The sequence below is a fragment of the Scyliorhinus torazame genome, chromosome 20, assembly GCF_047496885.1.
Source record: "Scyliorhinus torazame isolate Kashiwa2021f chromosome 20, sScyTor2.1, whole genome shotgun sequence".
Classification (NCBI taxonomy): domain Eukaryota; kingdom Metazoa; phylum Chordata; class Chondrichthyes; order Carcharhiniformes; family Scyliorhinidae; genus Scyliorhinus; species Scyliorhinus torazame.
This window is the reverse complement of record NC_092726.1, coordinates 15980294-16003000: the sequence shown is the minus strand read 5'-3', so window position 1 is coordinate 16003000 and position 22707 is coordinate 15980294. Positions and strand designations below refer to the sequence as shown.

The 22707-nt window shown below is 41.6% G+C and overlaps 1 protein-coding gene across 50 annotated transcripts in view; it reads right to left on the bottom strand.

Moving 5' to 3' along the window:
• Nucleotides 1-22707, bottom strand: part of LOC140396907 (calcium/calmodulin-dependent protein kinase type II subunit beta) — a 392935-nt gene that overhangs the window by 77939 nt on the left and 292289 nt on the right. For 16 of the 50 annotated variants that reach the window (XM_072485774.1, XM_072485778.1, XM_072485773.1 and 13 more), the window contains 2 exons: nucleotides 18000-18065; nucleotides 5047-5079 (listed from right to left, as the gene is read on the bottom strand). The exons of 20 other annotated variants lie outside the window; for them this stretch is intronic. In XM_072485774.1, coding sequence (XP_072341875.1) covers nucleotides 5047-5079; nucleotides 18000-18065 — 99 coding nt within the window. The remainder of the gene's footprint in view (nucleotides 1-5046; nucleotides 5080-17999; nucleotides 18066-22707) is intronic. 14 more of the 50 variants (XM_072485780.1, XM_072485779.1, XM_072485781.1 and 11 more) reach the window with 1 other exon arrangement.

The following is a 22707-nucleotide window of genomic DNA, read 5'->3' as shown; positions in this document are numbered from 1 at the left end:
TGGGCCGAATGGCCTTACTTCCGCTCCTATGTCTTATGATCACAAGCTGTACGACTCTTTTAAAAAGTCAATGCACTAAAGAGCCAGATTAAAGTTACTTTATCTTGGTGCAGTTTTACCAAAGTCTTTATGACTGTGGAAATTATCCTACAGCTGTTCTGGAACTTTTTCTACGTTGTAGGAGTTGTGTTTCTCCACTGCAAACTACACAGAGGTCAATTAGCACAGCAGACAGTTCAATTTCTCTGGAAAAGCAGAAGCAAGAATTACAAACACCAAAGTCAGTGAAACACCATTTCCAATGTTGTTTTTTTGTTGTTGGGAACCAAATTGGACCAGTCACTATTGTCAAACCCTGCAGATTGAGTCTAAACAAGCAATGGTGATTTGACAAAGCCGCACAGTGCATTCCATGTGACGATATAACATGGATGATCAGAATGTTCTCCTGTTTCTATGCCCACAGAAGTAGTGCTATATTTGCACATCTCACAACTTGATGTGTAGCATCAGGATCAAAACCAGGAAAAGGGATAATCTGTTGTCACCCACCATAAATTAAACAAATAGTTTTCAAAAAAAGCTTGCTGCTTTCATTAGTTTTTCCCAAATGTCAAAAAGAAACCCCTTTCAGGAGGTCTTGGTAGAGTCTTCAATTTTACTCAACACAGCCTACTGAGGACAAAGTAGTTAAAAAGCTGCATTAATAATTCCCCCCCAGATTCAAGTGGAAATATTCTGACTGCTGTTGGAGCTGGGCTGAGGCTTCGTCATTTATTTTGGACTTCATATTATTAAAACATCCATTAGAAAAGACCAGTAATCTTTTCTGTCAAAAGTGGAAGTTGTATCAATTTGTAGAAACAAAGGATTTACTACTTGATTTACAGGGCCTGACGGGTCCATTATTACTCAGGTGGCTGCACAAGAGTCAAGCCTCCAGGCCTCTTTGTAGCTGCCATCATTGCCATAGCACATCAGACTGAGTTAGGCATGGTACAGCAGGAATGCACATTGGGATTTTAAAAACAGTTCATCAGTATGTTGGATGCAGATATTTCCAAATTTAATCCAGATCTGAACTGGCCAGTCCAGTCAGTCTCAGCTTTTGGGATGTTATTTGGATCTTTGTAAAGAGATTAATTTATGACTGCAACCTAAACGAGTCTCAAAAACAGGTCTATACAACCTAAATGCCGTCAACCAAAGATAATCTATTTATTTGTTGAGGTCCCCAGAACAAACTCAGTTTGTGTCAGAGTGATGAACTAGATTTCCCTGACCATACAATTGCAATTATCTCCACAAGATTACCACAAAGTTGCCTGCCTTAAAAGTACAAGCTTCAGCTCATCTTCTAATGTTACACAAACACAGTCATAATCTGTATTGATTCATCAGTTGTGTGAGAGTCTACCCACCAGAAGCTTTTTATTTTCTGCAGGTAAAATTCATTTAAAATGCTGAAAAGTAATGCTGGGTCATTTGGTAAGTGAAGGAAGAAGGATGGTTCATATTTCATGGGTTCAACTTGAACCTGTCCTCTTCTTCTGTGTTGCAGCTCTGGGATTTCAGGTTTCGATTTCAAGGGAAAATAAACGTCAGACATTGCAAAATATTTCCATAAATACAGAGTATTAAATTTAGGATCATTCAACAATTTCAAATCAAATTCACAAAAAATTTAGCGCTGGCTTCAAAAACCATTTTGATTGCTAGTTACAAATAACAGTGCCATTTTATCTACCCTATAATATCCAGTTTAACAGAAGGTTCGGCCTTCAGATGTCACAGCGCCAATACATGCTGTAGTTCCTGATGCAGAGCAAAGGAAGCATTGCTCATTTATTGTCATATCTTAACAAGTTCCATTGACCGTGTTCTTTCATCTTTCCCTCTCTGTAACCTTCTTTGGCGCTACAATGCCCCCCTAACCCTCCCTGTAGTCCTTAAACTCTTACCTCTTGTATATTATCCATTTCCTTTGCCTTCAGCCATTTAGGCCTAGCATTGGAATTTCCTCCCCTCCCACCTCTATCAAAGCACTCCTTAAAGCCTTCATTTTTGACCAATTATTTGGCCATCTGCCGTGTTATCTCTTTCAATGGTTCAGCATCAAATTTTTTTCGATTTTTGAAATAAATTTAGAGTGCCTAATTTTTTTTTTTCCAATTAAGGGGCAGTTTAGTGTGGCCAATCCGCCTAACCTGCACATCTTTGGGTTGTGAAGGTGAAACCCACGGAGACACGGGAAAAATGTGCAAACTCAACACAGACAGTGACCTGGGGCCAGGACGAACCCGTGTCCTCAGCGCCGTGGGCTGCAGTACTAACCACTGCGCCACCGTGCTGCCCTGTCAAATTTTGTTTGATGATCAATTTTAAAGATGCAATATGAATAGTTTGCCTTGTTTAGTCTACCTTTCTTGGTCACACTCCAGTGACAGACAGTGAGCAAAAACTAGATTACTACGGGAAGGGGAAAGGAGCGAACCTGATTATTACAGTACAGCTTGGAGGCTGATTGTGCAGACTAGTACTGCTGAAGACCAGTGAGCTTTCCATAAAAAGGACCTTTTAATTTCAACCAATGCCTTCTAAAATACACCTCCTAATTGCTGATCATACCAAATCACTGTTTCAATTCAAAATATTCTGATCTTCCTGGACAAACTAATAGGATTTTGGCCAATTGTGCTTATTTCCAATTATCTCGCAGACTATTCTAACTATTGTAGTGCTATCTGTCTGGAACAAATTGGTGTGCTGCAGGACCTGCAAAATCTGTTCACCAACAACGGACGATGGGGGAAAGTGTCATAGAAAATCCACATGGTACAAGATGCAGCCATTCACTCCCCTCTTCCACCGTTCCTTAATCATGACTGTTCTATATCTTAACTCAATCTACCCACCTGGTATAACCTTTAAAGTCATTGACTAACATCTCCTTGGTTTGAAAGTTAAAACATAAATCAATGTGTCAGTCTGAACTTACTGGACTTCGACTTGTGCAGCTGAATGACAAGGGTGGAGGAGGGAGTAAAACCTCAGTGAAGTGCTGAATCATGTTGCATCATAGAGAATGGCTTTTAAATCGATTGACATCACTTGACAGTTTTAGCAGAACTATTTAAAATTTCTAGTGTCAGGGACGATACAAAATTCTCACCTGCTAAACTGTATGATTGCACATGATCTCTCAGTGTCATGGTTACTGCTCGGAGACACTAGAGATGAGGAACAGAAATCCAGTTGGCTTTAAGAACAAGCAATATTTCACTGGAAAGCTTAGTCATTAAGTAATAAATCATTATTGCTGGTTCTTTGGTCCTTTGGTAGAACAATTTGCCGTCAGGTCCAGGACAACATCACTCTAATAGTTGCACTTGACACATCTATCACATCAGTCATGAGCAACAGGTATTCATTTTAGTTACTGATGTGTTAACATTCATACAGTCACTTTATTACTGAGATTGGATTTGCTTCCTTTTTTCAGTGTGACTTGTTTTGTGGCAAGATAAACCACACAAGTTCACAGTTGAATCTAAGGTTGGAGCCAGGAAATTAATGTCTTAATTTTTCAAATGGTCAGATTACATCAATGTTTCTTAAAGCCTTCAGCTCAGAAGACTAGGTTTGGGCCCCAGTCAACCTCGGAAGGAGTGCTGCATCACTGGAGGAGTCCAAAGATTGGCCATGCTAAATTGTCCCTTAGGCTGGGGTTTCAGGAATAGCATAAGGGGATTGGTCCTGGGTCGGGTGGTCTTTTGAAGGGTCAGTGCAGACACGATGGGTCAAACAGATCTTCTACACTGTAGGGATTCTATGAATGCTACAGCTTCTATTCTATGAATGCTGTATCAAGAATGTTTGTTTTGCTGCCTGCTCAGGTGGATATTAGGGCACGATTCAATAGAGTCCAACACTAGGATTCAGCCTGACTGCTGCAATGTGAGAAGTTTGCTGTCAAGGATTATCCTCAGAAAGCAATACAGCAAGGTTACTGGAAATGCGAAGGCCAGACCAGAGACTATAAACAGATGGAATTTGGTGGATTGCCTCGATGTCAAAACCTCAATGTTCTTACTGAGGTGGGGTGAAGACAAATGCTCATAATTTTAGTCTTTCTGCATCAGTTATTAAACTAAGGCCACATCTTCTCAAGAGGTGTACATAAGCTATGTCAGCATTATTTTGAAGGGCAACAATGGAAACCCCCCCTCCATTGATTAGCATATTCTTTTACTTGTGGGAGCTTACTGTGCACAAACTGGCTGCTGTGTTTCTTTACAACAATTACTATACTTCAAAAGTACTTCATAGGTTGTAAAATGCTTTGGAACATCCTGAGGTTGTGGAAAGCAACCTCAATATAAACACAAGTCTTTCTTTTTGATCTGTCATTTCTAATTAATATTTAAGCAAATTTAGAACTGCATTTTTGAGATTTGTAGAGGGCTGGATTGTGGCTCTTACCGTTGATGACTAAATAATAATCTTAGGTGATAATCCTCATCAATGCCAGATGTCAAGAATGTTTTTCATAATTCTTTTCTGATTTACAGTTATTGCCCATTTGTTCTCAGTAAGAGAGATCCATAAATGAAATCAAATGTTAACATGTAAACACAAAAGTTACAAAGGAGATAATCCAATCTATTCCCTTTTCTGCTGCTTTGGTTACTTGCAATCAGTTGAATTATCTAAAAGGCGAGATTTTAACTCTGACTGTTCAATGCTATGGTCATCCACAAAGTATATTATTGAGTCTTGCGAGGAGAAGCAAATGGAGAAAGAGAAAGTAGAGAGGAAGAGAAAGAAAGGAAGCGTTAGATCAGTTCAATGCTATTTACGAAGATGGATCTCTAACCGTTATCAACATGCACAGACTTCAGTACTTTCTATTCTGATGGGGATTTAAGTAACAAAAACTTGTAAACACACAGATGACTGTCACCTCCTGGCAGAGAAGGGTGGGGGGGGGGGAAAGAATAAGTAAGATTAACGTGAAGTGAATTGAAATTTCAAAAGGGTCCTCACCATTAATTGAACACTGGAACTTGACTTCCTTTTCTGAATAGAGACCAACATGAGAAAAAGAAAAAAAAAAGAACAAGAAATGGTGACTTGTTGCACATGTGGCACATTTCCTAACACCATGTCCAGATCAGGTACACAATCTGAAGTCTAATTCTCAGGGTCAATGTTCTTAAAAGGACATTGTCAAGAAAACAAAATGCCTTGAAATCCTGAAAAAAGTGCAAATCAAATGACTTAAAGACACAAGTGCTAAGCTGCAGTATCCCTTTCTCAGAGGCTCAGGCTCCACTTCAAAGACACAAAAACATAACACTGAGCCAGTGAATGCAATGGACCCAAGCCGAGTAGGAAGGTTTCCCAGTGTGTGCTTACTCTGGGACAGCTTTATTCCTGTGCAGGAATGGGATGGATATCCAGCACCTTGTTTACAGATCTTACACCTTCAATCTACTTGATCACTGGGGAAAGTATGTTGCATGTTCAACCAAAGTTTAGATTTTTGACAGTCTCATCTTGGACTTTCTCTCTTTGTTCCAGTTCATTATGAGTCTTTTTATTAAGATGTGAAGTGTTGGAATCAACTAGTCAAGGGGTTAGGGAGGGCAGGGGTAACGAGACAGGGAGTGAGGAAATGAGTGGCTGGAAAGCAGAACTTTTCCATTCTGCAAAGTGACTTTGGCTTGTTAGCCATTGTTGAAAGGCCAGCTTGTGAGGAAATTCACAGTTCAAGCTCCATTGTTGTCCTTTCTGACAGGTGAGGGCAGGGACCCTGGCAGAGAGAAAACGTATGCAGCAATGGGATGAGAATAGGGGAAAGGAGAGACAGTAAATGTGGCCAAAACAACAAAGTGATAATGGGTGGATGGAACAGGCCTGAAGGACCAAATGGCCCACTCCTGTTCCTGAGTGTTGTGACTGAGACTAGTGTATCAATCAAATTGCTCGGCCAAGTCTATTTGTTTGCCGTTCCCTATCAATCACGCTGTCTGGTAACAAATCCTGTTTGCCTTTTGAGCATGGTGGGGGGGGGGGGGGGGGAGAGAGAAAGTCTTCCCAGAGGCAACTAGGTGCCATTATCTTAGGATATCTATGGGCTTCCAAGGGAGAAGGAGCCAAATAAGACTAAATGCAGCCTCTTGTCTGTGCTAATACTGCTGATTGAGTAGCTCATGCAATTATCCAGTCCAGTGAATCAAATTTTAATCTGGATCTCTGACAATGTGACCAGGATTCATGTTATGACTGGAATGGTGAATGGAGGTTCCAGAACATCATTCTTGAAATCATTCAGTGTTAACAACAAAAGGGATGCTGCAGCTTCATAGCATAAATTACAATTAATCAAAGAATGGAACTAAAAATAGCTTTTACCACCCTTTCATCAGCCCAGGAGATTTAAAATCAATCTTTTATGAAAGGTAATATGTTAAAAGGTTCATTTTAAAATCAAGTACTCTTTTTTGATAACATTTCAATTTGAATAAATTTCCTGCACAACGCTTCACAGCAGAATACCAAATTAATTGTCTCATTGGAAGAGAAATCTTGCATTGTGAATTCAAATGCTGCGACAACTCCATGCAGGAGCCATTAACAATGTGTCTGTACTGGTGAAAGGGCTCATTCCATACTCAGGTAGAATGCTCAAAGGAAGAGTTGTGAACATGCATACACTTTGGTATAAACTATGACATTGGTTGAGCTATTTTCGATCATGCATTTTAGGTGAGACATCACTGATGGTCATTTTTTCATCCTCTCTTCCCCACCACATCGCTCCCCCCCCCCCTCCCCCCCCCCAACCAAACTCAAAAAATATTCCAAAATGGGACATTTTTTTCTCAATTTATTTAATTTGTCTTTTAATTTAACATTTTCTCTTCTCCTATTTCCTGTTCGACGTTTGCCTCTTTTGCTCAACCCAGCTTGCCCACGAGTGAGACTGGTGCCTCACAGACCCATTCAACAGTCACAGCTAATCCTTCCCCAAGCGACTCGAAGAAAACAGCAAGGCTAGCTCATCTATACTCTTGTCCGACCTCGGCCAACCTTCCTTCACCCACCACTTTGTCGAACACTCGACTGGTACCCGTGGGGAAAAGTGGTAGAACTCTTTCAATTGAGGTGGGCAGTTTGAAGAATCGGGCAGGGTTCAGGTCTCGTGCACCCAGACCTCCTGGTTGAGCGCCAGGCTGGGCCATACTACCTTTCTTCTTTCCTAAAGCGCAATTTAAAAAAAAAAGGATTATACAACACATTTTCTATCTTATTTCTGAAGTTTACTGTGTATGTTTATTGATTCTGCTTGCCAAAAAGTGTGGCACAATTGGAGAATAGAACCCATCATTTTCTCTTTTGCATCCAGTGACAGTACTTCAGATTTGCATTAATGTGGTCTTTGAACATTCTACCCATTTGCAGTTCAAATAAAAGTAGATAAATAAAAGGAGGAATTTAAAAGCCGTAGATGACCTTGTATAACTTGTTTCAAACAGACCAAACTTTAGTATTTCAAAGCTGTTAACACCCAACCGGACTAATTCCTTCAACGTTCCATGACACAAGGGATGGGATTGCAGGTTACATTGGTATATAAGCGTAATATTATCACCTAAAAGTAATGAATATTTTTTGAGATGGACTCTTAGGGGCAGCACGGTAGCATTGTGGATAGCACAATTGCTTCACAGCTCCAGCGTCCCCGGTTCGATTCCCGGCTTGTGTCACTGTGCGGAGTCTGCATGTTCTCCCCGTGTGCGTGGGTTTCCTCCGGGTGCTCCGGTTTGCTCCCATAGTACAAAGATGTGCAGGTTAGGTGGATTGGGCATGCTAAATTGCCCTTAGTGTTGGGTGGGGTTACTGGGTTATGGGGATAGGGTGGAGGTGTGGGCTTGGGTAGGATGCTCTTTCAAAGAGCCGGTGCAGACTCGATGGGCCGAATGGCCTCCTTCTGCTCTGTAAATTCTATGAAAAAATATTGTCGCTGTTCCATGTTTGGCAGGGGGTGTGTTGTGCCTGAACCGCATGGGCTACAGCTTCAGTCTCTACCGAACCCAACAAATGCTTCAAGTTTCACAGTTGAGGCACAGCCCAATAAGCGACTCCTCACTCAGCACTGTTGGATCACAGTGTCGGCGGCCATGACCAGCTCTTAAAAGGAACTACGTTAGGGCGGCAGGTTGGCGCAGCACTGCTGCCTCACAGCGCCGAGGACCCGGGTTTGACCCCGGCCCCAAGTCACTGTCCATGTGGAGTTTGCACATTCTCCCCGTGTCTGCGTGGGTCTCACCCCCACAAACCAAAGATGTGCAGGGTCGGTGGATTGGCCACGCTAAATTGCCTCTTAATTGGAGTAAAAATTGGCTACTCTAAATTCAACAAAAAGTCCCGAGCTCGACACATACCGTCCCCAACTTCATCTTAAAAACAATCCAGTTGGTTTCTAAATACTGCAGATCCAAAATATCATGATGAGATTCGTTTGCAACTCAAAACAGGTTTTAGTTCTTTTTTGGCTCTGCTCATGTAGGGGGTGGCCTCCCATCTTACATGACAATAGTCAGCTGTTTTCAGCGTGGTGTGGCACAGAATCCCTACTCTGAAATGGCAGTGTCTGTCATATTTGCTTTGGATGAAAACAGTGCGCTGAGAAGGCACTTGATTCACGGGTCTCCTTTTTCTAGGCCCTCTGTTCAGCCAGCTGAGCTTTTCGTTTCTTCTCGCCTCTTCCAATGTCCATTGAAACAGTCAGCTTCGGGCTCTCAGCACTGCAGCTTTAAACCATAATCTGAAGAATGAACATGTGCTCAACTTGAGACTTGAATCTATAAATAGACAAATATGGGCTAAAATTCGTTCCCAAAAAGACTCCTGCTTCGGGGGCCGGTTTAGCTCAGTTGGCTGGACAGCTGGTTCGTGATGTAAAGCGAGGCCAACAGCGTGGGTTCAATTCCCATACAGGCTGAGGTTATTCATGAAGGCCCGCCTTCTTAACCTTGCCCCTCGCCTGAGGTGTGGTGATCCTCAGGTGAAATCAGCACCAGTCAGCTCTCCCCTTCAAAGGGGAAAGCAGCCGTTGGTCATCTGGGATTATCTGTTTCAACATCTGATTCGGAAGTACCAACATACAATGTCTCAGATAGGTTATTCAGTTAGCATCTTCAATCTTCCACACAAAATTCCCAATCTTAGATTTGGCACCTGAGAAACTCTTGCACACTTCATTGGTAGATGCTTAGGACTAGCTTCCCCATCCAACCGACCCTCAGGTACAGATGCCATTTAGTGAAGCAATATTCAAACTAAGAAAGAAAAAAATCTTGGAAAAGCAAGTTTTGGAAAAAAGAACTTTTAAAATCAACTTGTCATAAAGTAACAGAATGCTAATATCCCACAATTTAGTTCCGAATTTAGTGCTGTGCTTTCAGGGGATCATGTGAAGCACCGTCCTGTTGTCCCAAACTGGCATCAAAGACAAAACATAGATCACATCACTCTGAGCAGCACTAATGTGTCAGGGTACCCATGACAGATTGAAATGACACATGGTGATGGCTTTACATGCAGATCCTGATCTCCCTGGCTCCTCAAAGGGTGCAGTCAGGAGAAGATCAAAGGTATTTGGAAAGCTTAAGTTTGGCCAAGTGAAAGGAAATTTCCTTTTCCTTTCCTTGGAGACTGTTGTATATCAGCAATACTAGCAAAGTGGAAACTTATGGAAATGACAACAGAACATCTGCACAGTTTGCATATCCAATTCTTCATGCAGTGAGTTTCTAATCTCAGCTGGGCATTTGAGAGGGAGCTGTTGTGCTACAGGGGACACTCAATCATATGAAAAGAAACATTACTACTTTGACTCAAGTGCGCCTTCTCGCCAATGGCTCACAGCGGCCCTATTGTCTCGTTCTCAGTGTGGGAACAGTTCACAATAGGTGGAGAGGGGGAAGATATGGCATATAAAATGAAGCTTTGGTGTAGATTAAATATAGTTTTGCTTATCTTGCTGATAACTAACAATTAACGTCATATGTGACCGTGGTAAACTGTTTCTGCTTGCCTTTCTTGGGATTACTAGTCAGTGACAATAACACTACACCACCGTCACCCCTCCCTTGCCTTTCTCAACCTGTCTGCAAACTTCAACAGTTGACAACACCATCCTCCTCAAACCCCTCTCCACCATTGTTTAGCTGAATGGAATTAAACTCACCGATCTATTCAAACTTTTATCAGGCAATCCCTGCAATGATTCCTCTTCCCACACTTGCAGTTACCCCATATTAATACATTTCCATCTCTATTTTTAAAAAAATGATCTGTTGCCCCTTAATAACAGCTTTCAAAAATACAACTTCAAAATGGCCCAGCGACACCTCACCACCTCTCTCTTGACTCTCACCCCCTCCACTGCCTATTATGCTTGTCCAACAGCCAGAACTGGATCAGCAGAATTTTCTCAAATATAATATTGGGTAGACTGAAATTAATGTCTTTGGCTGCCACCACAAACTCCATTCCTAATCTCTACTTCAGCTTTTCTCCCTGGACACTTTCTGAAGTTGGTCCAGACTGTTCTCCGCCTTGGTATCATTTAGTCTTGAGCTGATCTTCCACTGCCATATATTCTACATCACCCAGACCTCCTACTTCCACAATTCTGTAATATTGCTAGATTCCACTCCTACTTATTCCACTCATCTACTGCTGAAACCCTCATCCGTTTTTGTTACCTCAAACTTAACTGATTCAATGCACATGGACCTCCAGTGTTCCACTTCCTGTAAACTAGAACTCAATTAAAACTCTGTTTCCCATGTCCTAACTCACATCAAGTCCTACCCACCCAATAATCCCTGCGTTCCGTGGTTTACACACTGCCAACTGATTAAGCAATGTCTCAGTTTTAAAATTCTCCTCATTGTTGACAAATCCTCCTTGTGACTTGCCCTTCCCTATCTCTGTAAACACCTTGCGGCTAACCACCCTCTGGATCTCTGTGCTCCCCCAGTTTGGTCACTTGAACAATTATTATTTAACTGCTCCATCATTGGGGGCCATTCCTTCAGCTGCAAAGCTCTGGAATCTGCTCTCTTTATTCTCTCTCTTTCCTCTAATCAGGCATACCATTAAACCTCTTTGATCAAGCTTTTAGTCACCTGCTCCAATATGTCCTTATGTGACTTAGTCAAATTTTGTTTGAGGATGTTAAAGGACCTACAAGTTATGGCTTGCATCTTGTAACAGTTTGGATATAGATTTGCATCTTCCCGTACTGTGGGTAGTATTGAGTATTGCACCTACCAGTGCTGACAACAGAACAACATGGTGAGAAATGTCGGATGAGAAAAGTCTCCTGAATTGGCCATGTAGTGAGAACATGTATTATAAAATGGTGAGGAAAGAACAAAGTTTTTTCAACAAGAATAAAATAAATGTCATAACATCAACAAGGATGGGGGCCAAGTGCATGTATTTGGATTGGGCCTGTAAGTGGAACTTGAGAACGGAACTGGATGGTCTGCTGCAGTGGTGGAAATCAGAACTTAAGAGTAGGGAATTGAATCTAGTACCCTCAACAGTTGGTAGTATTTAGGGGCTATGCTTTTGGTTACGTTTTGTCAGGGCTTGCAAGCTTGACATGTTTAATGCAAGAATTTATAATAAGTATTGTTTTCCTTCAGATTTTATGCAAACATGATTGACCTTGTGATTGTCTCTTAAACCAGTTGTTCCTGTTTACCACAGTTGTTACACAGTCCTCAGTCTCCTGAATTTTACCGATCAATAGGCAATCTAATTATTCTGACAGGTTTCTAACTAATGCTTGGGCCTTTTTAATCTTGGTTTCACCTGAAAAGATTACTTTAATTGAGTAAAGTATTGGCCCGAACAGTCCTCAAGTCTGAGCAAAGTGAAACTCAACAGTAAGGATTTAAAAGGCTCAGCTTTGGAAGAGCTGAATGGGTCGAAACCAGATTAGACGTCAGATTGGTTTTCTCATCTTTACTTGCACTTCACGCCCACAAACAAGGGCAGGAAGCCTAAATACCCGACCACATGTTGGGTTCTCTCTAATAATGACTGCTAACAGCTCTGAAATACCATCGCCAAGGGCCATGAAAAAGCAATATTGAATTTACTGTGGACAACCAATCATCTTAATCGGCTTGTAACAAGAAAACTTGCTAAATATATCCTTAAATATGACATTGCTCGAGTGGATGATGGGAAACTGTGGTCAGTAGTCTCCCTTTTAATTCGGAGTGCTGATTCTTCGGCGATTGTCTGCCTGCAAGCAAATTGCACCTGTTCATTCAGTCATCACTACTTCATTTAAATGTGCTATAACTTCAAACAATTCTGCTCAAGTTTTTTTTAAGGGATGATGGAAATTAATCTTGATTGAGTAGATCTTGGGGTTTGGAAAATTGTCAAACATGCAAGCTCTAAGTTTTAGTGATTCGTTACCTTATGAATATCGAAATGTCTAATTTTCCCAAAGGCATATGATCGTTATTATTTCACTCAAGTTCAATTCACTATTTTCTTTTTAGAAAATATTTTATTGAGGAATTTTAACAGTTTTCAACAACAAATTTTAACAAAAACACAACAATATAACCAACAACCCCTCCGAGTTCAATTCGCGATTGGCCAAATTAAAACACGGAGACGGTGTGGCAGTTGCACAAGACATAGCCTGACTAAACTGGACTGTTTTTCATGGATTGATAGAATGGTTACTCCACAGGAGGCAATTCAGCACATATCTGTACTGGCCCTCTGAAGGAGCAACTTAGCTCATGCCACTCCACCATAGCCCTGCACATTTTTCTGTTTCAGAAAATAATTCCCTTTTGAATACCTTGATTGAACCTACAACTGCACTTTTAAAGAATGCATTCTAGATCCGACCCACTCTGCATGAAAAAGTTTCTCATGTCGCCATTGCTTCTTTTGCCAATTACCAATTGATGCCCTCTGGGTGTCACTCCTTCCATTTCCCAGAGTCATCGTCATTTTGAACAGTTCTATCAAATCTCCTCTCAACCGTCTCTTCTCCAAGCAGAACAGCCCTACATCTCCAACCTATCAACACAACTGAGTTCCTCTTCCCTGTTTTCTGTCCATTAACTTAGAAATAAATGATCTACCACTGCCAAGCCCTCTAGTTATGACAGCAAGTAATTAGCAAGCTAATGGAATTTAAAAAAATATAAATTAAGAGTACCCAATTCATTTTTTCCAATTAAGGGTCAATTTAGCGTGGCCAGTCTACCTACCCTGCACACGTTTGGGTTGTGGGGGCGAAACCCACGCAAACACTGGGAGAATGTGCAAACTCCACACGGACAGTGACCTAGGGCCGGGATTGAACCTGGGACCTCGGCGCTGTGAGGCAGCAATGTTAACCACTGCACCACCGTGCTGCCCAGAATATTTTTGTTCATTGCAAGGGGAGTTGAATACAAGTGTAGGGAGGTTATGCTTCAGTTATACAGGCCATTAGTGAGACCACACCTGGAGTATTAGTTTCCTTCTTCAGGAAAGGTGGAAATGCATTGGACGCAGTTCAGAAAAGGATTACTGGACTAATACCTCAAGGTTGTCCTTGAGGTGAGGCTTGCATTCACTGGAGTTTAGAAGAGTGTGAGACGACTTCAGTGAAATATATAAGATCCTACGGGGACTTGATAGGGTAGATGTGGAGAGAATGTTACCTCTTGTGGGAGAATCTGGAACTAGGGGTCATTTTAAAATAAGAGGTCACCCATTTAAGATGGAGATGTGGAACCCTCTCAGAGTTGAGATACTTTGGAATTCTCTTTCTCAAAAGATGGCTGAAGCAGAACCTTTGAATATCTTCCAAGGCAGAAGTAGCTAGATTCTTGATGAACAAGTGAGTGAAAGGTTATCGGGGATATGCAGGAACATGAAGTTGACGTTAAAATTAAATCAGCCATGATCTTATTGAATAGCGGAGTAGGCTCGAGGGACTGAGCCTACTCTGCAGCAGACCATCAATATGTTTGTATGTTCTGACCTTGCACACAGACTTGCATTAACTAAGATTCTAAATCTATGCACATTAAAATAATTTTTCTGTCAATGAGGGCATAATTAGTTTAAGCATGTTTGAGAAAGAAATTCCATACGCTCCTTCCCTGTTCCCTCAAATATTTGCCTTCACCATGTCAAGCAGACAGCCGGGTTGGCTCGGTGAACTGCCTTCTCCAAAGTAATGATCCTCATTGAAGGCCCAGTGCTCAAACATGGGAGGAGAAATTTAGCACCATGGGAAATGTAAATGGGAGTAATCAATATGTGGCAACAGTAATGTTCATTATAGCTTTCACCACTACCTCAATAGCTGTGTTAGTGAACATGAAATGGGGCTTTATCTGTGACAGGCCGCACAACTCAAAACATTTTCTGCATGGGGCTGTTTAGCACAGGGCTAAATCGCTGGCTTTGAAAGCAGACCAAGGCAAGCCAGCAACACGGTTCGATTCCCGTAACAGCCTCCCCGAACAGACGCCGGAATGTGGCGACTAGGGGCTTTTCATAGTAACTTCATTTGAAGCCTACTTGTGACAATAAGCGGTTTTCATTTCATTTCATGAGACTCAACAGTCCATTAGGTGAGCAAATCAGTTTGTCTGTACTTTAGCAGCATTCTTCAATTGGGATTCCAGTTTTCAATGACTGATTCAATTATTTAGACTGCCTCATCTTTCTGACATTATTTAACATAACACTTGTTTCTTCTTTGCCTTATTATATTTCAAATAATTGTGAATAATGCTTTAGAAAAATCGCCAACCAATATTGCCGAGTTAAAGGAAGTACGAAGTCCGTTAATGCTGTTCCTCCCTGAAGTTTAGACATAGCAGAATTTTCCACTCATTGTGAAGTCCCTAAGTTCTATCTGGGTGTCATTACAGTCTGCTCCTCTTACTTCCAAGTTGCTTAATCTTATTAGTTTGTTAACTTAATACTTTTAGCACTAAAGTGATCTGTTCTTGGGACTCTATCCCTATCTGAAAACATAGGCTCAGTTTCAATGTGTGCTGACAACACCCAGTTCTACTTCACTACCATCCCCTCAGCTTCTCCACTGCCTCTGTTGTCCAATATTACAAGTTCCATAATTCCACTGTATTTGCCACCTGCCACAGATCATGTTCCCTCACTACAGTTCCAGTCACTGTCTCAGGTTGAACCAGATGACTTGAAATCTTGCTATCTGATACACCCCTGAGCTTAACTTCTGACATCATTTCATCTCTCATCACAAGGACTACTTTCTTCAAAATCTACATTATCTGCTTTAGCCCATCTGTTTGTCAGCACCACATTCCACTTAAGTGCTTTCCTAAGACCACAAGACATAGGAGCAGAATTAGGCCACTCGGCCCATTGAGTCTGCTCCACCATTCAATCATGGCTGATATTTTCTCATCCCCATTCTTCTGCCTTCTCCCCAGAACCCCCCATCCCCTTATGAATCAAGACCTGACTGGTTTCTCCTCCACGTTCTGTCCATTGCACCTCATTTCAAATCTCAGTTGTCTGCATTCTATCCTACCCTACACCATGTTACACTGACCCACCACTGCAATGTTTATATCAGCTTGCATTCCAAGTTAAAATTCTCATGCTTGTTTTTAAATTTCATTCTGGCTTTGCTGCCCCCTTTTGACATGATCGCTTCCAGTACTACAAGCGTCCCTCTGACTCCCGACTTCTGTGCCTCAACCCTTCACTGCCATTCTTGCCTCCCCCCACACGCCCCAAAGCTCTTTAGTGATTGTGCCTTCAGCCATCTCTGCCGTTGTCGTGCATTTCTATAACTGAACCTCTCTGCCTCTTCTCTGCTGTTAATCTCCTTAAAATCCACCTCCGACCAAGATACCTCCCCCTTCCCCTCCACTGGTAACTCTGTTTGATTTGATGTTCATTTTTGACTGTCTTAGCAACTTTGAAGAAGTTTCATAAATGCATGTTGCTACTTCAGTAAATTCCTACCTTGCTTATTTACTTGGAATTAAGGTTATTGGATAATCCTGGGGGTTTTTCCCACACAAATGATGTCTTGGAACTATCGGCAGGCAACTGGAGTGCGATGAGTGACTTCTTGATTTTTAACTTGGGAATCCGCCAGATAGTTTCCAGCATGCATTTGGATTTGTGGCCCAATGAGCACCTACCGTGAGGAGCATTCATTTTTCAACGGCGAGGTGGATAGATATTTGAACAAGAAAAATGGGGAAAGGACGAAAGAATGGAACCTAGCTCCCGCTGGAGATCTGGCGGGCAGAATGGGCTATCCAATTGTTTTTCCAAAGATTTCAGTATTTGTCACATTATGAATGGCTAAAACAAAAGAAAACCATCAGGGCTTCCTGTAATTTTAACATTTTGGTCCCATGGATTTACAGCGTGTAAAAACAAGAAAGTGACAATTTCTAATTTGAGGTTTATAATGAGTATCAAACTGATTGCCTGCTCCAAATAATGGCATGAAATTCAAATGCTGGAACTGACAAATTCATTAAATGTAAATGTTTGTTTGAATTTGACCAATACTCTTAGAGAAGCACAATATCAAAGTCATAACATTTGCTGGGGCCACAAGTGAATGCATGAGAAAAACAGGCATCATAGAATCTGGCAGCACAGGAGGTGGCCATTCAGCCCAAAATGCTTTAACTGGCCCTTTCAAATATTGATTCCCGGTCTTGCCTCAGAGCGCTGTGTTTTTTTTCCATTTCAAGGAAATATTTATTTTTCTTTTGAAAGTGTCATTTGAATCTGTTTGCACTGCCCTTTTATACAGCGCATTCCAGATGATCAAAGTTCACTGCGTTTAAAATAAAATCTCATTTTTCCTCTTTGGTTCTTTTGACAATCTGCATCCTCTGTTTACTGATCTTGTCAGTGAAAACAGTTTCTCCTATTTGCTCAATCAAAATGTCATAGTCTTGAGCACTTGTATCGAATTTTCCCTTGAATCTTCTCTATTTGAAGGAGTACGATTCCAGCTTCTCTAGTCCCTCCACAGAACTGAACACTCTCAGCTTGATGCTTTTTTGGCATCTGGTTGAAAATTAAAAGTCTGGGAAGGTGGAAGAAGACTGAGAGGGAATATACACAAAAGGATTCTATACTCGAGCACACAATAACTTGTACATTGGTCAACATGTTGCTTTCTTGGAGTGGTACAAATGGACCCTTGACTATTTTCAAAACCTTCTCTTCAATTTTCCTCATTCATTTGGTAAACAAAATTTGGGAGAAATAAAGCACCTTCTCCCTAAAAGCTACAGTTTTCTTATTTGCTGTCACTGTTCCTACTCTTCTCATCAATCTTGCTGAGATGGAAATTTCACCAGAAATATATACCAATTTCCACAACCTGGTGCAAAATGTCAAGGTAGGCATTTGTCTGTTGAAGCCGATTAGTTATATAAAAAACCTTCCCTACTAAAGAATCTTCACAGCAAGATGAACTTCCCTGTAGGTGCTGAAGATGTTCGTTGGCTACCTTGAATCTCTCAGTACACAATTAGACTGGTTCAGAATGAATGTCCACTTGGTTTTCCCATCATCCCTCCAGCTGACCAACCGATGGGAGAGAAAAGCGCAGCCTGGTAGATTAACAGCAAATTAAAATATAAAAGGAAGGGGATAGTACAGAGCAGAGTGCTGTCGAAAGGAAGCAAGAGAGAAACCAAGACTGTAGGTAGAATGTAAAAAACACTACCACACAGGTGAACAATACCATGCCCTTAATAGCTTTCTTTTTTCCCCCTATATGTACCGCCAAGCAGAAAACAAATGATCATTGGAACAAAATGAATGACCAAGGACTTGTTCAAATAACGGGATTTATGTAAAGGATAGTTCATGCAGAATGTAACAATGGACCTGAATGTTGCAGTGTGTACCTTTATGACTCTCTCTGTGCTTCCATAGGGGATTGTTGCTGTATTTTGTGTTAACGTTACACTTCTCTGAAACCAGTCACCGGAGGGAGCATTAGTGTCATTAATTTATTTTTCACACCTTTAAAACCAGGGATTAATCCACAATTGTTGAAATGAGGCACTTGTAGTTGTTCCCCTTTGTTTCTTATATTCCTCACCAAATTTTGCTTTTAACCGTCAACTCCTTCCCTGCTAACCTTGTACAAGAGGAAAAGCTGAACAGGTGAGACATGAGAGCACCATGAATTCACTTCCCTCTTCCTATCTTTCCCTCTCTTTGGGGAAGCCTCTCGCCTCCGCTTTGAACCTTCCACCTCAGCTTGGGTAAAACTTGTATATGTGCTGCCCAACTTCACTGTCAGGTAACAACTGCTGACACAGCAGTAAGCAGTGAACCAATTAACTTGCCAATCCTGAAAACATATGCCAATTAATGGTTGATGGAAAAAACAAGGCCGTTCTGGCACAGCTGAGTCATAAATATACAGTATTTAAACAAAGATACATTGAAGAAAGTGAAGTCAAATTGAGAAAGAAAACTAAATCATGTTCAACTGACAGAGGGATAAAAAAAAAGAAATACAAAACACGAGTGGATTAATCCCTAGAAACAGATATTCTGGAAAATACTCAATAAAACATATACAAATGATTTAAACCATTCCTGTTTTTTGAGAAAGAAAGTATCAATTAAAAGACCATTTCTAGACGACAGAATACAGTCCCCTTCACAACACCGTTATTGCACTCAGTTCATGATTAAGTTGGTGAGTATAACATTTCTGTTCGCTGTTCAATGTGGAGTGAGGCACATCCTAAATAAAGGTCAAGGAAGTAAGCAATGCTAGTTCAACATGTTACTATTATCCAATGGGCACGACAAAGACACAATTCTACACCATATAAATTTACAGAAGGCACAGGATGAAGTGGAACATGGGAGGCTCCCAATAAATGCATTGTAGATGCTCTGAGATATACCAGCATGTGCCAAGCGGACATAGGAAATTGACTGTTCCCCATCAAGAATTACAACACAATTACCTGAAATATACAATATGTTAGAAGGAATACAGTGCTTTGCTGCACCAAAAATCTGAGAATAAAATAAGTCTCAACTCCAAACACTGTGAAGACTTCAATTCACAAAATTACTTTGCAGACATTATGCATTCAAAAAGAAACCGGGTGTGATTTCCCAGGCCCGCACACGCCCAGAATAGAAATTCCCACCCCAAGTCAACGGACCTTCTGATTGCCCACGATGATTCTTGCAGCGGGTTGGACCAAAAGATTTAGGTCACTACATTATCCAAACTTCACTCCGTTTCCAACTCAGAAAGTTATGTTTGCCAACAATCCAATTTAGTTTGAGAACAGCATATGGTACGAGACGATTCTGAAAACAGTTCATTTAAAATTATTTTACATTAAAGTTTGCGAAGCATAGCTGACAGTAAACCTAATGGCTTGGACTGGTGTAATACAGAATCATTCAGAGCAGGAAGCTCAGGTTCCATCTGTTATCTGAGTCCGAGTTGGCTGATCACAGCTAGGATCTTTAAAAATGGCCGTAATCAGATATAATTCATACTTCTAATCACTCCTGCTGCTTGGTAAAGACCGAGTAGGGTTTAGGAATAAATAGATGCATGATGGAGTTACTGGAGGGCCACCAGTGCCTGTGAAAGCATAACTCAAATAAATTATTTCAGATGAGGACAATAGAATAATGACTTTCCAGTCTTCTCCTCCCCACTCCCACACAGGTTGGTGGAATTGCGGATAGCGATGAGGACTGTCAGAGGATACAGCAGGATTTAGATAGTTTGGTGACTTGGGCGGAGAGATAGCAGATGGAGTTTAATCCGAACAAATGTGAGGTAATGCATTTTGGAAGGTCTAATGCAGGTCGGGAATATACAGTGAATGGTAGAACCCTCAAGAGTATTGACAGTCAGAGAGATCTCGGTGTACAGGTCACTGAAAGGGGCAACACAGGTGGAGAAGGTAATCAAGAAGGTATACGGCATGCTTGCCTTCATTGGCCGGGTCATAGATTATCATAGAATTTACAGTGCAGAAGGAGGCCATTCGGCCAATCGAGTCTGCACCGGCTCTTGGAAAGAGCACCCTACCCAAGGTCAACACCTCCACCCTATCCCCATAACCCAGTAACCCCACCCAACACTAAGGGCCATTGAGTATAAGAATTGGCAAGTCATGTTGCAGCTGTATAGAACCTTAGTTAGGCCACACTTGGGAGTATAGTGTTCAATTCTGGTCACCACACTACCAGAAGGACGTGGAGGCTTTAGAGAGGGTGCAGAAGAGATTTACCAGGATGTTGCCTGGTATGGAGGGCATTAGCTATGAGGAGCGGTTGAATAAACTCGCTTTGTTCTCACTGGAACGACGGAGGTTGAGGGGCGATCTGATAGACGTCTACAAAATTATGAGGGGCATAGACAGAGTGGATAATCAGAAGCTTTTCCCCAGAGTAGAGGGGTCAATTACTAGGGGGCATAGGTTTAAGGTGCGAGGGGAAAGGTTTAGAGGAGATGTACGAGGCAAGTTTTTTTACACTCGCTGCCGGAGGTGGTGGAAGCAGGGACGATAGTGACATTTAAGGGGCATCTTGACAAATACATGAATAGGATGGGAATAGAGGGATACGGACCCAGGAAGTGTAGAAGATTTTAGGTTAGACGGGCAGCATGGTTGGCACGGGCTTGGAGGGCCGAAGGGCCTGTTCCTGTGCTGTACTTTTCTTTGTTCTTGGTTTGTTATAATCTTTGCAGGGGCTTTGGGAAGAAAAATCACAACGGATCTTTATTTCTACTTGAACAGCAATTACATTTTCTTGGTTAGTTGCAGCAGCTACTAATCTCTTCTGCACATGGGATGATCTATCCCCTCATTTGCAGTTTTTTGTATAACCTCTCTCGCCACATGGAGACAAAGTGTTTGCTGCACCAATAAGGAATATCAGATCTTTGTAGATTTATTTTTCTCCCCTTTCCACCCAAATACTCATGCAAGTATCAATTAATGTTATAATCGTTCACTTCTGGACGGCATTATGGCATAGTGGCTCGCACTGCTGCCTACAGCACTGAGGACCCGTGTTCGTCCCAGCCCACTGTCCGTGTGGAGTTTGCACATTCCCACGTGTCTGCGTGGGATTGACCCCCATAACCCAAAGATGTGCAGGTTAGGTGGATTGGCCATGCTAAATTGCTCCTTAATTGGGAAAAAAATAATTGGGTACTCTAAATATATTTTAAAAAATACTCTTCACTTCTTCCACCCAAACATCAACGACTGATTCTTAATATGATCTTCAAGCCAAATTGTTACTTTAAAATTGAACTGGATTGCAATGCTTTCATTCTCACCTATCAACATTACCTAATCAATACAGACCAGAAAGTGTAAACCAGTGAGCTTGGTTTGAAACCTTGCTGGAATATGATAGGAGAGCAGAACCAGAACACAGACTGCAACAGTGACCCTCGTCTACGGTGCTGCAGAATACTGCTTTGCTTCATAGTCCTGCAGCTGTGCACACAAAGAGCTAAACACCGTCATGAAGGCGGAATCAGGAATGCTAAGTGGCTTTCCATGCTGTCCCACACCAAGCCACCTGCCATTCGCCACGTCATTGCGTTACGTGAAGTGGAAAAATGCACAAAGAACGGCCTTCCATTTGATGAAGACTTGAAAAATCCACTTGAAAGTGCTCAAAATGGCTCCAACCATTCTAGGAAATAGCATCTAACATTTATCCTGCTGCTATTAACCTATTATTCAGTTGGATGGAATTGTGGAATCCATGCAGCATAAAGAGTCAAAAGCTCACCACAGGCCCAACAGCAGACTTCACTTTGGCTCAAAGGCAGTGGATGGCACTAAATTGAATCTGCAAAAAGCACGGACAATGTGCCACCTGCTCCACAAATGAAAGGTGATGGACAACCCAAGGTGCAAATGTTGCCATGAATCACATACTATGAGACACACCAACTTGACCACTAATATCTTATTTCTAATTTCTTCACTTTGGAAGACCACCAAGTGGGTCGCCAAACTAGATATTTTGTGAGAAGCTTTGAGGAAATGTGACAACTTGTTATGCTTCTGGCTAAATTCTATGACCAAAAAACACGATTGGGCATCAAAACAGTGGACAAGTACAAACAATATAAAGTCTTAGTTATTTACCATTCACAGGAATGTCATGAATCTACTATGAATGTCACTGTGGCCTCATTTAATATCACCAGTATCAGCCATGTCATTATGTGTTCAGGGTGGCTATTGCAACTCAAAACTTGTTACTTGCTTTGACCATGTCTCCACATCAGAGCAAGGCTCTGCCTGTCATTTTCTATATGAATAGTCGAAACAATATCGTCCAACAACATTACTGCAAATGTGGATGCAAAGTTGAATTTTGTATTCATTCATGGGATGTGGGCATCACTGACAAGCCAAATCCCTCATTCCTTTTGACAGGACAGTGGTGAGCCACTACGTTGAATGCAACCAAGTGGCTCATTCAGCCACACCAGGTTAGGATCCAAGTTTCCTTCCTCCAAGGACATCTGTGAACCAGGTGGACGGACATTTAAAACAATCAGGTAACCATTAATAAGACTAGCTCCCC